General features: G+C 28.2%; 1 protein-coding gene across 1 annotated transcript; it reads right to left on the reverse strand.

Annotated features, from left to right (window-relative positions):
- Positions 1 to 12,352: 12,352 nt before the first annotated feature.
- Positions 12,353 to 13,847, reverse strand: LOC137832443 (pyridoxal 5'-phosphate synthase subunit PDX1). The gene has a single exon (XM_068640611.2). The coding sequence runs from the start codon at positions 13,611 to 13,613 to the stop codon at positions 12,675 to 12,677; it is 939 nt and encodes a 312-aa protein (XP_068496712.1). The 5' UTR covers positions 13,614 to 13,847; the 3' UTR covers positions 12,353 to 12,674.
- Positions 13,848 to 19,687: the final 5,840 nt, after the last annotated feature.

Below are 19,687 nucleotides of genomic sequence, written 5' to 3' on the forward strand. Positions count from 1 at the left end.
AACTAAAAATTTAAACCAAATTAAAATAAACTACCCTTCCAATAATTTTGATTCCTTGTTAAAAGTGGATAAGATCACGTGAATTATAATAGCTCTAATTTTAGTACAATTAGAACTCTAGTTTTAGTACATTCACGACGCCGTATATCGGAATTCTATTTTTCTTTCTTTTTTTGTTTTTTAATGGCTGCCGTACACGTGCTACTCTCAAAATGTCTCTTCTAGATTTTTGTTTAATTTTCATTTACAAGTACTACTTTTGCAAAAACTAAAATAAAATGATAAATCAGTCTTCTGTAATTATAAAATGAAATAATATAGTATATAAAATTTCTTTTAAATGGTTAACTTTACAGTAATCAATTTAAAAGCTATAATAGATCACTTATAATTTAATGACGGTGTAAGAAAATCTCTATAGTATCTCTAAATTAACTCTTTAAACATCACGATAAAGAATATATATAATATCTCTTTTTTTCCTTTTATTATTAATCCTAGGACAAAAAAACATCGTTTTTAAAGCAGTGTATGTGTTTGAAAATCCGTTGAATCTTTAATTTTTCACTTTTACATACAGTAAAAACATAAAATTGTTAATTTTAACATTGAATCAGATTAACCACAATAACATCATGATTCATTTGGTTATCAAGTACTTTGTATGCGTTGATTAAAAACGTGATCATGTTTCATTAATATGCATCTGTGTTCTTCTTAAGTAATTAAAATTTCTCTTTTTTTGTTCACTTAAATAAAATAGTAAACAATTTTTAAACAAAGGAAATTAAAAGGGTAATTTTTGCTTCAAAATTAATTAACTAAAATAGATATTGTATATTAATGAATACGTATGAAAAATATAATTTTCTAAAGTATACTTATAAAAAGGGCTACTTTAACTTATGAACATGTTTATATGAAAAGATATACGAAGAATGCGCATGATACACTTTTAAGCGAAATAGTCTTATACTCCGTATAATCTAACTGTATGCATGATATTGTTTTAAGAAGGTATTGAGGTAAGTTTCTTAACCTTTGGACGTTAAAACTATATGTTCAAAATCTAAATAGATTTTATAGAATTGAGTAAAATCTAAATTTACTTTCTATAGGTTTTCATGATGATTAAATTAATATATATATATATATATAAACTTTATCTTATTTGTAAATTAAACTCGCTTTCTAACGTTATATTTATAAACAACCTTGTATTTAGATTTTAGTTGAGATTATTGTTATTTTAATGTGAGAGGACTATAAGAGTGTTTGAAGTTTTCATTCTTTCTTTCTCCCGTGGAGAATTGCAATTGTAAAAAAGTATACGAATTCAACTATTAATAGATTCGTCCCTAGTGTTCCCTACATATACGTCCGTAGTTAATGTGTTAGTTCGTGTAGATACCTTCGTATTAATAACCTTCTCCTACAAGTCCATAATTAAATTGGTTGACCTATATATAATAATTTCGTATTTTTTTGTTTATACTTTTTTCACAAATTTAAGAGTTTGGCTTTATGAAAATGATGGATCATATTATATTATATTCATATAGCATGCTAATTAAAGAATTTTTAAATGACATGCTCAATTCATTTAACATTTGCACATGAACTTTGATAAAGTTATGTTAAATACGTGGGGAAAGTGATAAAGGAATACGTCAAATGTGATGGCTGAACTTCACTGCAACGCACGTGCCAATGAAAACCCTTCTTTCCGTAACGCATAAAAGATAGATTTGCTGTGTAAAAGATAGAATGTGAATCATGCAGTGTGGGACAAAGGAAGTTACGTGATTTCTATAATAATTCATATATCTATTATATATATATATATATACACACACTACATTTTAAGTATATATAATGTTTGGTCTGAACACATCACTCCAATATTTAAAGAAATTTGTGTTTCAGATTTCAATGAAAGGAGTACAACAAACTTTTACGATAATTTTTATATTTTGTTCCCATTGTTTTTTTCATAACATTACTTTTCTTTTCTTTTTTTCCCCTCTTTTTAGTCATGTAAAAGTATTTTCATTCTGATTACTTATAAAAGTTGTTAAAATTATATAAAGCTAATTAATCACATTTATTATTAGGATATAAGATAAGATGTGACAATATTATACAAATATTGATGTTGGTATTTAAAAGTCATTTCTAATTCAGAGTATATATTAATAAAAATTAATTATTAGTGCGTTAAATTCATTGTAAAAGTAAAAAATAAATAAAAAAATTGTCACACCTCCTTGTTACAAAACATACATTTTTGTTATAAAAAATTTCAAAATAAACTTCATTTTCATAGGAATCAAAATACATATATACATAAATATGTTCCAATAAAATGAAAATAAACAAATCATGAATGAAGTCCTTTTCACACTATTCAACATATCTAAAAAAGTCTTAATATTAAATTTAGCTTATGCATAAAGAGTTTAAATTTAGGTCACATTATACTACTTTTTTTAAATAATGGGAATGTTATAAGTTGGGTTAGTGAATTACGATAAGTTAACGTGGAGTAGAGTGGTGAGTTATCATAAACTCTTTTTTATCTGTTTAATTTATACGGATAACAAAATAGAAAAATATGATTTTTTCTGTTTTTCTTTTTCCTTTTTTATTTATCTGCTTGACTCGGGCTGCGGTCGGGGTTATGAAATTAATATGGGCTGAATCTTTGGACATTCACAACAACTCTTTCTTCTTAGCTTTAATGCTTTATTTCGATTATTAGTGAGATATAGAGAAAATATTCAACTTAAAGAAAACCATAACGTTCATAAACGAATGGTGTTAGTTTTCAAGTATTATTAACTAATCAAAAATTAATGCTAAACGACTTTTATTTCTCCTAGAAGATATTGGACATTGCTCAGATGAAAAGTTAAAAACAAATAATTATCTTAAAATTGTTGATATTTTATTAATATTTAAAATAAATATCGAAAATATAATTAATTATATATTTATGTTGTGTAAATTTTGTCTTTTTATAGGAAAAGTTTAATGTTAATAGTTTTTATTATTTTTGTGTGTATTAATAATTACGTTTTTGTTTTTCATTTTTTATTTATTTTTCTTTTGTACTTTTTCATTTTCTGAGCCAGTTAGAGTGAGATAATTAAGGCGGATGAAAGAGAAAGAGAAAGAGAATTTTGTGTGAGTGGCATGTGCATAGGGAATTTAATGTTCTGGCTGATAGCTTTGCCAAATTTGGTTTATCTTTGTCTCGGGATAATATTTTCTTTTATTTTGTACCTTTTTCTGGTGCAGCCTCACAAGTGGAGGAGGACTGTGTTTACTCTCAAGTAGAGGTTATTTGATTTTGGGTTTCATAAAAATAAATAGAGAACTCATTTTTCATAGGAAGCTTAATTCACTAAAACATTCTTTAAAAATAAAATCTTGATGAAATTTTTTAACTCCAAAACTAACCAATATCTCAAATTTGATACTCTATGCTTTTACTATATCTCTATACTCTTTGAGCATTACAGCACGAAGCTCCATTCTCTCTTTGGTAGGTTTCTCTTCTCATCATTCTCGTTCTTTCTCTACAGATTTTCATTTAAATTATTTTAATCTCTTTTGGGTATTTTTATTATCTTTATAGTTTAATGAATTGTATTATCTTTTTACAGTTTCATAACATTATGAGGTGATGATAACATTTTCCATTTGACATAGACACTGCTACTTAGCTTGTTTTTTTTTCTGTATTTCCATTTTTCTGCAAGATTCGCGTCAGAGATCTCGAAGACCTTCGAATTGAAACTAGAGGAGTTCTGGAGGATTGCATCAAAGCATCAAGTGAAGAGGCCAAAGGTGGATGATACGGTAGTTTCAAAACTCATTCGTATGTCGTTTAGAGGTCGACAAGTCACTGTTGTTGCAGTGGACTTTTGCAGCAAGAGAAATGTATGACAGTTATATAAAAACCTGACATACTGAAAAATCTTAGTAGTTATTTATAACCATATATATAATGTATGTATTAGATGGAGTTAATTATAGCATTGTAACGGTATGGCGAGGCAGACCCCTAGCTTCCCTGCCCAAGACCTGGTCAACCTAACCAAAACTAAAGGAAAGCCGGTCGAGACCTGAGAGACTTGGCCGAGATGACGAGGCCGACTGCCTGTTTGGCCGAGATCTTGGAAGACTCGACCGAGACCTTAAGAGTCTTGGCCGAGACGATCGACACCACTGGAATTTGGCCGAGGACCGACCCATACCAAGGGTATTTGGCCGTCGGCCGACCCCTACTAAAGTTAACGCTCAAACCAAGGTCAGTGAGGTTAATCCATTATTAAGAATTAGGTAATGCAACCCTAAGCGGTATCCACCTCGATAAACGGGCCCAACAAGGTATGCCCATTAGAATAATATAAATAGCACGCATCCCAAGGGGTAAGGTATGTCATTTATTACTGTTCACCTGCCTGAGAGCTGACCACCCGCTTTACTGACTTGAGCGTCGGAGTGCCTTCGCAGGTACCCCACCATCCGGTGTTCAACCGAGGCCGAGTGTCGAAGGAGAAGCAGGAGGACGAGAAGAATCTCAGTTCACCATCCAGTCACCTGACCGACCGAAGAAAGGAGAAGAAGACTTCAATAGTTCTCTAGGCCTCATCTCCCTAGTAACAACAAGCATGATTAAACCTTAAATGATAAAGTTAATGTTTTTCTTTAGCTTGAATTAATTAGTTCTTCTGAAAATTTCAGCAACCATGTGAAAAAACTGTTCGAAGATTGAATCTCTTAATAATATATAAAAGCAGAATAGTAGTGCATTTCTAAGATAATTTTCAACTCAATGAGAAAGACAGGCCCAAGTGTTTAAAGCGAGAGATATGAGTTGAATGCGCATGCAAAGTTTTTCTAACCTCCCACTGTGAGATCCTTCATTTCAACGGCAGGCTCATTTATTCTTTTGACTTTCCTTCACTACCTTCATTCTGGACACTTCGGATATTCTGCATCTATAATTGCCAGGCTCATTATAATTTAAGGACTGTATAGTTTACTTGAAAAAAATTATTTTTTTTAGCAAAAAACGATTACTGTTGAAAGGTACTAAAAATAAAAATAATTATAATATATAAATAAGTATGAATAATAATCTTATCTTCTAACCCTTTGTAAAATTAATTGGACTTAAATTTAATTTTTAATATAATATTTAAGTAGAAGAAGAGGGGTATTAGGTATTTAATACTTGATTGGCGGTCAAAGAGCCTTGGGAATGTAAGGTAGTTACTATTTATCCATTATAATAAAAGATGGGATGTCTTTTGTAAATAAAGAAAACTTATTATACCGATTAAGACTTTATCAATTATAGTAAATATTTCTAAAGTGAAAAAATAAATTTTATTTTGTGTTTTAACATTAACTATTTTTCTTAATCTTATCATAGTAAGTGCTTACCTTTTCACACAGCTAACGTCTTTTTAACCTTTATAACTGAGTTGGGAGTGTTATAAACTCACTAGAGTATTGCCTTTTGATTAAATCCTATAGTTATACATGGGTATTGTGTGTGTATGTGTTTTTTTTTCTTTCTTGTTTGAGTGAAGTAACTATTAGTTAGTTATTACCTTGGATTCTTGTTGGGTGTAAAGTACATGCATTACTTATTGGAAAATGATTCTTTGATTTTTCAATAACGATACGTATAATGTCAAACCATAAAGACTTTTGATGCTTGAATTTTCAACAAGAAAATACCCTAATTAACGCATTCACGCAGTGGATTAATCGTAATCACGGGATCATAATTGTAACCATGTTATGAGAAAACTTACTTAAATTTAAAGATGTGGAGATACAAAAAAAAGGTTATTATAATTTATTTATATATTAGATAATAGTTATAATTTACAAAATTAAATTTCAGAAATTTTTTTTTAGAAATACTTTTTTTTAAGAATTATTTTCTCCTTCAACTTTGTATATATTATTGTATTCCTTGTGTAAAAGCTTTTTTATTTAATTGAAATTAATTATTTTAAATCCCTTATTACCAGACTTTCTCAAACAAAATTTGAAACTGATTTTAATCCATTATACATATAATTTATAAGAGAAACGATTTTATTTAGAAGTTATCAAAACCAAACCTAAGTAATTGTTGGATGAAAATTGTATTCTTTACTATATGGAGTTTGAATCTTATCCGTGGTAGAAATTACGAGCTCTGTCTCCTAATAATTTTTGTTAAGTAGAAAAAAAAAAGTCCCAAATAAGTGTGTGTTTACACATTTATTTACAATTTATTTCCAAATTAATTAATCTTCTTTTCAATAAAAAAAAGGTTTATTAAAAACATTGTTATTTTAAAAAGTATTATATTTATTGTTATTCATTCTAATAACATGAATGGAACTATTCAATACACCTAAATTTCTTTTTGTCAGTTACAAAAAGTTCCCTTCTCAATTTGATACTTCCTCTCCTAGTATTTTAATAAAAAAAATCCAATGGTGTTTGTAAATTTTCAAATGAAGTGTTTGTTTTAACATTAATTTATCTTAATATTAATTACCTTATCTATCTGAATAATATTAATATATTTATTAAGGGAGTTAAATTATTTTAAAAAACAATATATTCATTATTTTTGTTAATAACGTGTGAACATTGTTTGATTCTTTCCACACTAATTTCTAAATATGCTCTAAGTCTTTGTTTGGTTGTGAAACAGTGAAGATGGAAATAAGAAGTTTTTGTGGGAGCGAAACAGAAGAAAAATCATTTAAAAAAATTAATGAGACTAACTGTTTTATTTTCTCACATATTTATGTTTATTGTTTTATCTCTTTTCAACTAAATACTTCAATTCTCACCTATTTGTTATGCATTTTGATTATTTTCTTCAATTAATCGACCTATTTTTTCTTGTCCTACAGTAGTTCACGACTTTGTTTAACATTTTAATTTCTAAAGTTTATAAATTTTATCTTTAAAATACAACTGATTTAATAAAACTATATATTGGTATATTATAAATTAAGATATACCATTTACAGACTGAGACTTATACTCTTATTATCTCAAATAAATATTTTTTTCAACATTATCTTTTCTCTAGATCCATTTCACACACTATTACTTTGACATTTTGACTATTTTCGGAATCAAGTTTAAGAATTATTTGGTTGGAGGGAGTGACAGCAGAAAAAAAAGTATGAATAGGGGAGTCATGGCTAGGAACAAAAAAGATGCCCAAAATCCCATATTAGAAAAATATGTTCATAAAAAATTAAATTATTATGATGAATATAAATTTGAATTATATGATGAGCTATTTTGACAAGATATTTATAGCAAAATGAAAAGAAGTTCTTACTTAGCCAGGTAACAAAAAGTTTATTAAAGAAACTACAATTAGAGCTTTATAGACAGCTTTAGTTATTCACACTTTAGTTACACAAGTCAAATTCCAACTTATGCTCTAATATATTATAAAATTGTGTCTAATTAGTTATATATAATTTGCACTTTTAGATATTTTTATATTTTTACTTGATTAAAGATTGCTGCATTAATTTTGGTTAGAAAAGTTGTGTTGCACACTATAAAGTCTTTTTCTTTTTGCAATTCCTTTCACATTTATTTGTTAACAGAGTGATTGCTAAGTCTTTGATGATGTAATGCTTATTAGCATAATGTCTCATGTAGTCCACCAGCAAGATTTACACAGATATAGCAATTTACTCTTTTAACCTACTCCTTTTGGTAATTTTTATTATTATATTAAATTTATTAAAAATCACATAATTTTAGTTTTTATTTCATATTTATGCATGGTATAGTATCCACAGATCAAGAGCTAAATAGACCCCTTTTCCAGAATATATGTGTTGCAAACTAACATTAATTTTTATAAGAAGTTAACAAACTTTTCTTGCCAATTATAAAGGAAAAAATGACATTTTAAAATGGACCATAAACTATTTGATAAGTTGGTTGTAAAACAAGGTTTTTATACAAAATCATTAAAACATATAGGCCCAATTATCAACCAATTTACAAAGTCTATGCGAAAATCAAACTATTAAATGCCCCTCAATTTATGTGGAAATTAAATAGTTCTCTTGAATTAAAGTAAATATGTTTTTTAATCTTTAGTTACTGATTTAATCAAAGTAAATTATATACTGTAAAAGTACTAATGGTTCTATACATACAACAAACAATTTTGGTTTTCTTGATTTCTTTAAGCAATAATAAATTTGTATATGCACTCAATATATATGAATAAGTTATTAACATTTTTATTTTAATAAACATTCTTATCGTTTAAATTAATTTTTAAATATTTTTAAATTGTATGTTTCGTTATTTGAAATATTTGTGTAGTGAAAATTATTGTATCTTAAGATTACCAGTAATGTTATTATCACGAATTTTTTGTTAAATCGTATGAAATAGTTACATGAGTGTAGTTTTGTAAAACTTAGGATGAAAATTAATGATGGAGTATTATAAAGTAGTTTAACTTTAAATTTAAAGGACCCAAAAGTAAGCAGTATAATATAAATGCTATAAAATGTAGTTGTGAGTGAGAATTCTTTTCATTAATAATAATAAAGTACTAATGACAATAAATAAAGTACGATATATATTGTTGTTTTGTTTTGACTGATGAAGCAATTAGAAGACAAAAAAAACAAAGTTAATTGTAGACACGGTTGACTCACAAAGTGTCGTTTTATTGGGTATGGTAGGTTAGTTGGTTAGGTTTGTTTTCTTACATAATCATTATGTCCAAAGTTCATCACAGAATTTTGTTTCAGTAATCAACCTGGATTTAATAATTTTGGTTCGCTGGAATAAATATTTTTTTATTCAAATAATGCTTTACTTTTACAAAAAACAATTACCATGCTACAGTATTTATAGTAAGCTTCTCAATTTTTACATGAAATAATATTCAATTATTTTCCTCCTACAATATTTAAATTTATGTGTGGATCATGCTTTGGTGTGAAAGAGTGCATTACAGTGAAGTTTCAACTTAAGTGGATTTTTAATCACTTTCATATATTTTTGTGTGTACTTTAACTACCCAACATGAGACTAATTCCTTAATACTTTCCATCTAGTGCAACTAGCTTAACTCAATTACAATTTCTCTTCAATATAGGTTTGGTTCAAGGGCAACCAGTTTACCTTTTAATTATTGTATGAATTTATGCATTTATCCTTGAGTTTTCTTAAAAATTAATGGACCAATTGTTTTTTTTTATTTACTAAACACTTATTTTTTTTGTACTAGATTTTTATGTTGTTTAGATTTTGGGTATATAGATTCCAATATGATATTAGATATTTTAAGTAGGTGTAATTTCCAAGGTGTGGGAGAGTGGTTTGGTAAAGTTTTGAATGCTAGTGATCTATTTGTCAAAAAAATGCTACTATACCTTGACTTATGGTCTTCTCTCCCTTTTTATAATTTTATTTGTTTTAATTAATGTTGGAGTTGTTTCCTTACCAAAAAAAATATATTTAATTTTTATTTCACATTGTTTCTAGATGATAATCTACAGAGATATGATCCTAAGAGTGTGACTCTTCAGATTATAAATTATTGTAAACACATGCACACTAGTAAATTTTCAAAAGAACTAAATAAGAATTCATCTTTTATTCAATTATGCAACATCTCCAAAGTAGACATTAGTTTTTTTAATAAATATACATGGTACCTTCTGATTACCAATGTGTGCAGTGAAATACTACCTCTGAAGAAAAAGGGTGAATAAATAGAAGGAATATTACCCAAACTTGTGTGTTCAGTATTTCATTTCTAATTTAATACAAAAGTTAAGTGTGTTTTTTCTTTCTTTTTTTTACTGCTCCTCATACATGATTCTTCCACAGAAATACCATTCTTTTAGGATTTTTAGATTTTGATAATCTTCAAAACCATATAAGAACATAATGCAACATGTATGGTCATGTGCAAACTTTGTATGTATTTCTTTGGTTATTAATTTATATTGGTCCCCATTCAGTTTAACAAGAGAAATAGTGAAATAGATACACAAACCTTATAGGTCACCTTGTGACTATGCCGTTATTATGTTGTGAGTTGCTATGTCATATTCAATTTCAACTGTAATAAGACTGTTTCTTCCTGCAACTCCATATCTTCTTTTGGCACCTCCATACACAACATGAAAATACATTTTTATCCTTCTTGTGCCACTTCCATAAAATAACTTTCGGATTAATCCAGAAATGCATTTGAAAAAAGACTTCCGAATTACATAATCCAAAAGTTAAAAAAGACTTCCGGATTATGTAATCCAGAAAGTAATGCATCTGAGAAAAGACTTCCGGATTATATAATCCGGAAGCTAATTACAAATTTGAAAAATGACTTCCAGATTATGTAATCCGGAATATTACAGAGGGGCATTTTTGGAAATATGAAAATCTATGGAGGTGAGAGAAGAAGCTATGGAGGTGCAGGAAGAAGCAGCCCTGTAATAAACATGCAGCTAGTTATTGGGCCTTGACCCAGTGACTCTGCCTATGATGAACTTCAAGTTATGTCCAAGAATCATAATCAAAGTAATTTTACCATGTAGCTCTAAAATGTCACAAGCAGAAGTACCTTACCGATATTAGTTATTTAAATTTGAGAAAAGTTTGAATTTTTTTTTAAATTATTTTTTATTTAATTTGATTCAATCTTCTATTCAAAAGCGTACCTATGCGTTGTCTTTGTAATTATTAATTATTTTAACAATTTATTTTGACTATATTTAAGACAATATTTAAAAAAAAATCATAGAGATTAAAAACTCAGTTTTAAGTTTAAAGATGGAAAATATTTTAAATTTAAGAAAACAGAAAGATATATATAATTTAAGAAAGAATATATAAACCATAAGCTTAGACTTAGAGGTAATGATGAAGTTGTCATGGACATCAATGCTCTTAAAAGAAATTGACAATGTCTTACCTTCATCAAAAAGCCTATGCAAAATGACAAAGCTCTTATTTCTTTCATCAATTTGTTTAACTCTATCTTTAAATTACTTTTAAAAAACATCAATATTTAAAATAACTTCATTCTGCACATGAAAATCATAGTAAAAGTACATAAAAGAAAAGATGATGCAAAGCTAGGCAAAAGTAGTAACTAAGGGTGGATTTTATCATAAGATTTGTTTACCTCTAAGAGTCGAGAAGCAATGCTAGACAGAAGGGACAGATTCTGCAATCTATTGCACAACTACACTTCTGATGTCTATTACAATTTACCATTGCACAATTACACTTTCAATGTCTTATGCATATTACAATTTACAATGTCTTTTGAGGAATCTGGATTGCCTGCAGTCAGTAAAGTGACTTCGGAATCTTGTCTAATATCAGATCATGGTTGATAAACACGACATATGATATCACTGTTTTATACTAGAGGATTCTGGATTGCCTACAGTCAGTAAAGTGACTTCGGAATCTTGTTTAAAATCAGATCATGGTTGATTTACACATGACATATAATATGAACTGTTTTTTCCTAGAGGATTCTGGATTGTCTGCAGTAAGTAAAGTGAATTAGGAATTTTGTTTAAAATCAGATCATGGTTAAAAAACACATGACATCAGTATTAACTTTTTTTTTCCTACGGAGAATCCATTTTTGGGACGTCTGAGGCTGATGTGACAGTAAACTGCTATATGCAAGCTAAGAACAGATACTGATATTCTGCCACAGACATCTCCATCATACCCGCATTACTATCTCTTCCTTTATATCCGAGTCATTTACTTTTAGGTATGTTTTCCTCATTAAAACAAATTTGATGCAGCCCCAGCCCTTTACAAGTTTCCTTTTCAAGATTTGTTCCCAGAAGAAGGGTTACATCTTATAAAGAAAGCAAAAGAGTTATAATATAAAACAGTCGTCTACTTAATATTTGCATCTTTGACAACTAAGGAAGCTGGGAGGGCAATACTAATATTCAGAACAGAAGTTATGTAGTCCAGGAAAACAACAAAATTAATATGCAAGAATCATCGCCTAATCGTATAATAAAAATAAGAATCCAAGAGAAAAATATCCTCAAGGAACATTACAGGCCACAGGAAGATAGGCTTGAACTACAAATGAGTGAATTGATAATACTCAGCAAAATAAAATGACATATCCAGAACACTAAACTTTACTTTTCAGCATCCAATTTTGGCTTCAGCAGATACAAAAACTGTCAATTTCAAATCACACTCGCTGAACTTCGCAAAGCAAAAACTAGAACACTCCTTCAACTTATCAAAGCAAAAACTAGAACACTGAAGAAGCTGAAAACAACCACAGGCTTTCAATCAATAAAAAACTAACCCCAGAAATAAAAAATAGGATTGAATATCCAAACAAGAATGATTCGATCCTAGTATATCAAGAAAAAACTAAGTCCACAATATAGTACCACGAAGCTGACTATTGTATCAGCACATTACAAGGCAGACACAAATAGCTATCTAATTTCTTTTTTCTTACACAGTTCCAACCAACAAAAAACATAACCTTATTCTTACCAAAGTAAAATAAGAAACAGCTAAAACCACTAGGAAAACCTTAATCCAGATTGAATCTGAGAACCAAGACCAGAGGAGAAGAAGAATCATTCAGAGCGATTGGCGAACCTCTCAACGTTGGTATCGCTCAAATTGATTCCAACCATGGCTTCACCCAAGCCGCAACTGACCTCAGCCAAAATCTCGGGGTCGCTGTAATGAGTCACGGCCTGAACAATGGCTCTAGCCCGTTTGGCGGGGTCACCGCTCTTGAAGACGCCGGAGCCAACGAAGACGCCATCGCAGCCGAGCTGCATCATGAGGGCCGCGTCGGCGGGGGTAGCGACGCCACCTGCGGCAAAGTGGACGACGGGGAGGCGGCCGAGTTGCTTGGTCTGCATGACAAGGTCGTAGGGCGCGGCGATGCTCTTGGCGAAGGTGAAGACCTCGTCATCGTCCATGTTGCGGAGAACCCTAATGTCGCTCATGACGGAGCGGACGTGACGCACGGCCTCGATGATGTTGCCGGTGCCAGCCTCGCCCTTGGTGCGGATCATGGCGGCGCCCTCGCGGATGCGGCGGAGGGCCTCCCCAAGGTTGCGGCAGCCGCAGACAAAGGGGATGCGGAAGTTGTGCTTGTTGATGTGGTTGGCGTCATCTGCCAGGGTGAGAACCTCGCTCTCGTCCACGTAATCGATGCCTATGGCCTCCAGGATCTGGGCCTCTACGAAGTGTCCGATGCGGGCCTTAGCCATGACGGGGATGGTGACGGCCCGCTTGATTTCCTTAATCAGCTGTGGGTCGCTCATGCGGGCCACGCCACCCTGGGCCCGGATGTCGGCGGGTACGCGCTCGAGGGCCATGACGGCGCAGGCCCCAGCCTCTTCGGCGATGCGGGCCTGGTCGGCGTTAACGACGTCCATGATAACGCCGCCACGGAGCATCTGGGCTAGACCGACTTTGACGGAGAAGGGGGACTTCTTGGTTTCAGTGATGGCACCGTTGCCATCATAGAGGGCAACCACACGAGATCCTTCTCCTTCCATTGAGTGAGGTATAGGTGTGGTTTGTGTGTGTGTGTGTGAGAGAGAGAAATGAAGAGAAAAAGAGAAGAGAAAGGATTGTTGTTGTGCGGTGGGAAAAAAAGAGAATGCAAATGAGATGCTTATGTAGTCCTCACATCTCTCCTTTTGTGGCCTTCCCTGCCTTCATCCCTCCCAATCAAAAGCAGCCACGCATTCATCCACTATCTCATCATTTCATATTTATCTTCCCCTTCCCTCTTCTTCACTCTCCCTTTCATCCCTATATTTATACCTTTTTCATTTTTCTTTTCTTTTTTTCCCTTCTCTTTAATTTTATTATTTATTATTTTCCTTTCACATTTTATAAATATATTTATAACACCTTTTTTCTTTTTTTGAGGTCACCTATTTATGAACTCAGACGTGTATACAGATTTTTATTAAACTGGTATTTTAACTTGTGTAAGAAATATTGATTTATATAATTAAAAATTTATTATAAATATAAATAATGCTGAAAACTAAGTTTAGTGTAATTAAATTTTTCATTAAATTTTGACAATGATAAGGATGGTAATAGTTACCATTAAGTTTTTTACATTAGATTTATAAATAGAAATAAGTTTATTATTTTTTTTTCATCATTAATATTTACTATATTAAATACGAATAAATTAATATTTACTACATTAAATACGAGTGAATTAATATTCATTATTTACTGCGTTAAATAGAAATAATTTAAACTCTTTAAAATTGAAAGCAAAATATTTAATTAGTCTCTCCTCATTTTACAATCGAAAAAAATGTTTTTAAACTTCCTCTATTATTGTTTTGAAATTACATATTTTTTAGGTCTCGCTTGTAAAATGAAAGAGAGAGATATTAAATGAAAATTGAAATTCTTCAGATTTTGTAATTTTTAAATAATTTTCGGCCCAAAAAAAGAGTGTTAGAATATGTGAGAGTGTTTCTAGTACTTTTATTCTTTTATGATTTTCAATAGATTTTACTAGTAGTAGAAGTTGTATTAGAAACAAGATATTAGGAAGTATGTTACTAAATTTATCTTAAATTAAAATTAATTCTATTAAATTTTTCAAGTAAATCAAAAAAATAATAAAGCATTTATTAAAAGTACACAATTTTATAAAAAAAAGGAAAATAATTACCGAAATAATTTTCTTGCAATGTTGAAAACTCAAATTTATAATCTATATCGTTTTCATAAGTCCATAGATTAATTTGAGCATTTTTAGTTCATAAATTCATAATTCATTTCTTTGTGGCTAGAAAGAGAGATGCATGACATCTCTATATTTTGTTAAACAAGACATAAAATAAAATAAAGAGACGACGAATGTTAAATGAAAAAAACGAAAAGTTGGGGTAGAAAACTATATATTATTATATATTATTGCATATTATGTATATTAGATGGTAGAAAGTAATAACATCTTTTGCATGTTTTTTTTACTTTAAACAAAAAATTTGAAAGAAATAAGAACAAGTTCCTAAAACTACTATTTTACTTATTGTTAAAATATAAGAAGGATATAAATTATTTTTAATATGTTTTTGTAACATTAATTGTTAAGTTTTAAAAGAATGTGAAAATTAAGGAATATAATATTTGATATTATAAGGTAATATGTTGAGAAAAATAGTTGATGTTAAAAATATCATATTTTATATTTTCTACGTATTTAGTGGTATGTTTAGTTTGTTAATTAGAATATTTTATGAATGTGTTTGGTCATGAGAGTATGTAATGATTTTAGAAGTTTAAGTTTGGTTAATTAAATTGTAAAACAAAAGAAACTGATAATTTTTGTTAATACTTAAAGATAAATGATAGTGTTATTTGGTCACAATTCTTAAGTTTTATAACGGAAATGTATATATAAATGAGCTATTGAATAGTTGAAAGTAATGAAAATAGTGAATTTGTACATTTTGTATTGTATGTTTTGGTAATTAAAATATAAAATGTTTGAAGTGGGCTAAATTGATTCAAATTATCTTATTTAGAAAAAAAAAAGTAATATATTATATGTATGAAAAAATAATAGTAACATTATTGGAACAATTTGACAAAATCTATGCATTTACGCAAATTCAGATTTAGTCGTTGGAGGATAATAGAGTCGCTAAACGAAAATAATTTAAAGGAAAATCTGAATTTCTTGTTTGTTAAACGATTAAAAGGTTGTTTAGAAAGTAAACTAGTTACTAAGTAATTTTGCATGTGTTTGATTTGCTAAGCAAACAGAATTGGTGATTGAATGAAGATGATGTTTCTTAGAGTTTAAATAATGTTTATATATATATATATCTTATTATATACAGGATAAATAGTAGATTCAATAAATTAAATATTTACATATTTTTTTCAGTATAATAAGAAAATAATAATATTATTAAAAAAATATTAATTTTATAAATTTTTTTAACTCGGATAATGGTGTAGGTAACGAATATGTATGTGATATTTAATAATTTTTCACGTGTGTTTAAAAATAAAATGAACATTAATATGTTATTAGTCTTAAAAGAGTTACTAAATTTTTTTAATTTATAAAATAAAAAATAAAATATTCTCAGTTAATGACATATTAATATTAATCTTTCTTTTAAATAACTTACATAAAAATTATTAAGGCTAGACATTTTTTCTCAAATATTTTAACTATTCACAAAGTTCGAACTAAACTAATGTACTCAAAACGAAATATACAAATATTCTTTATACTAAATTTACTATATATATATAAGTTATTCATAAAGTTGAAGTTTTTATTATTTAATAAATTAAACTCAAATTTTCCAATATTTTTTTAACTATTTATGAATGATTTTTCTATTTAAATTGACAAAGAAGTTTTGTTAGAAATTTTAATTTATATATTATTTATGAAAGTATGTAAAAAATAGCAGTAACTTAAACATACTCTCAGCAGCTGGACTCAACTTAAGTATACACATGTAAAACAATAATGATTGAGAATAGGTATAGTTTGTCTTTTGGGTATGTACTTTTATGTGATTCTATTTTAATGTTTGTTTCAATAGTTTTGCTTTCAATTAAAAACTGTGGAAAAAGTATAACCCATCTATCATTATGATGTCATAAGATTAGCATTGTAGTATGGCGGCGACATGAGTACGTGCAATAAAGTTTTTTTTTTATCAAACAGGGGTCCATAAATACGTGTGGCAATTGGCACTCCACAAAGCTTTTATTTAGAATTGCCACGTTTTAATATATATAAATAATCTATTAACTGAAAATCATGTTACTCTAGCAGTATTGAATTTAATTTCTAGTGAAGTTTTAGGTTTTGGAAAAGGTTTTGTTAACACTGGACAGAGTAAATAAGACTATTCAACAATCCTTTATAATAATATTATAATATTTTAAATTACAAATTAAGATGGAAATAGTTAAAATATTATTTTATTTGTATGTTAAGAGTGTGATTTTACTCTGTGCAGTGTCTAAGGTATAAGGTTCCTTTTGTTTTTATTGTTGTAAGAAAGTGCTTGTGTAGTTCCAGAACCAAAAGTGGTAGTATGCATGTGAACTTCTTTTCCAAAATAACCAATTAATAAACTTCATCTAGAATAGTGATCTCTTCTCGTGACTAATTATTACGAGCCTTATTTTTATACTTTTATTTTGTGCAAACTAATCTTCATTCACAAACTAATCCTTCATAAGGAGTTTATAATAATAATAAAAAACGTGCGTTGCAGATGAATTTTCGATTGCCACTTGTTTAACAAAGCCGCCCCATTAATAGAGTATCAAAAAGCTGTTTCAAAATGTAAAAAAAAAAAATAGTTTTTTCATTAGTTGCGAGAGGATGAACTAAGTATTAGTACCATGAAACCAAAATTTATTTTAATATATAATGTATAACTCTTTAAGACGCGATTGGTTTTATTAGAAATGGTAAACAATGTATAAGTTTTTTTTTATTATTATAAAAGATTTCATGTTATTATTATGCAATTTGAGAACGATTGATATTTCAATTTGTTATTATATAAAAATATTTTTATTAAAATAATAAATATAAAAATAGTGAGGAATTAGAAAAAAAACTCATCAAAACTCATATGTTATAAAAACCAATACATAAATAAATTATAAAAACAAACTAACTAAGAGTTTATTATACCAATAAAAGTTTTAATTCTTTTATAAAAAAAAAGTTCACATGATATGCCATGAATGCAAAATGTACCATGAATGTAAAATGAAAAAGACTAGTTATGTAAGTATTTGTATTAAAGTCCTTTTACATGGAAGTGTACCAGATTTGCTGAAGTTGATATTTGTATTAAAAGGTTTCTCAATAAAGGTGTAATTAATTATGAAAATATGAGTGTGAATGTGAATAAGGGTGTGGATGTTGTAGAGTGTATTCCACTCTTATTATTTTTTAACTTTGAGTGAATTTTTTTTATTGAATTGGAAAAATTAATCAACATAAATTTGTAGAAAAATTTATTAGGTTTTTTTTTTATCAAAATAAGAGTTAACTTGATAGGATTAATACAACTCTATATATTTTATTTAGGTTATGCCAATGTATACGAGTATAAAGAAACAGTGGATTAGAAGTTAATATTTTAATGTTTTAGTATTTGAAATGTTATGAGATCGTCTTTTAATTAACGACAATAGGGATGATGATATATGTATGCGTGGAAGTTTCTGAGAATGATTAATATGATTTGGTAACTAGTACTTATAATTATACAGGAAAATCTTGTATTGAATTAATTAAATTGGTTTGAATTAATGTGAGTGATAATTATCTAGGTGGTAATTTATTTAAGAGATTTAATAATATTGAGCATTAAGTAATTTTCAAGTCGAAAAACCAGAGTAAATCTTCCATTAAAGTGCTTTCACGTGATACTCAAATGTTGCTTTCTCGATTGTTTCTATAGGCAAATTCAAACAACTCAACTTTAAGAATAAAAAACATTTTATGATCACTGAAGCAATAAAATTTATTATGTACAATAATCAAGTGAAACTGAAAATGTAACTGATACATAAACTTAAGAAAGTGTAACACACTGTTTTAAATATTCTTGTTGTATATATTATATATTGAGTTGAATTTGACTAGTTTAACGTTTATTGGTGTGTATGCGGTGTGATTGTAATTATAAAAATTAGTGATACATGAATGAACAATATATATTATATATTTTAAATAGATATCAGAAATTCAAAATACAAACAAGCACAATATTAGATGATATATAATGATAGAGTAATAATTATAATAAAATAATATGTAATTATTATTATTATTATTATTATTATTTTCACAACTTACTATTAAATTGAGCATTTCTTTTACATAAATTACATATACAAACTTTTATATTAATCTAAAATTATTTAATATGTCTTATATATACATTAATGGAACGTATATTTTAAAAATATACTAAAGTATGATTAATTTTAATAAAAGTTTATATGAATAATTATAATAATAGAAAATTGCAACGTAATTGTTAAATCAACAAAATTTACTTTATATATGAAGTTATTAATTGTATAACATTTAACAAAAAATAGATTTATTCCTCTCCATATTTTAGTTAATATTTTTATTTGATGTTTTTATTTCAATAATATTAATTATCTTCATTTTATGTAAAAAAAAATTATATTGTCCACGAGTAAAGATATCTTGAATGTTTTGTCTCGTGTTATTTAAATATGAACATATAATTTTGTAAGGTTTGATAGCTTTTTCAAAATATTGAATTAAATGAAAAAATATTAGAAATCCACAATTTTGTATAATATGAAAGAAATTTAATTATATAATAATTGATCGTAATAGAATTGTGTTATAAAATAAGTGATATTTTTTTTATAAATATATCCAACACATACTATATTGGTAGACGTAGATGATAAAATAAAATGAATGCAGTGTGTATTAATTAATTAATTATCATTTGAAATGGTGTAATAACTACACGAATCTTATCACCAATTCAAATAATGTGTTTCACATATTAAAAAGAAAAGTTATCGATTTTCTTCTAACGACGAT

The sequence above is a fragment of the Phaseolus vulgaris genome, chromosome 6 (genome assembly GCF_051622355.1).
Source record: "Phaseolus vulgaris cultivar YP4 chromosome 6, ASM5162235v1, whole genome shotgun sequence".
Lineage (NCBI taxonomy): Eukaryota > Viridiplantae > Streptophyta > Magnoliopsida > Fabales > Fabaceae > Phaseolus > Phaseolus vulgaris.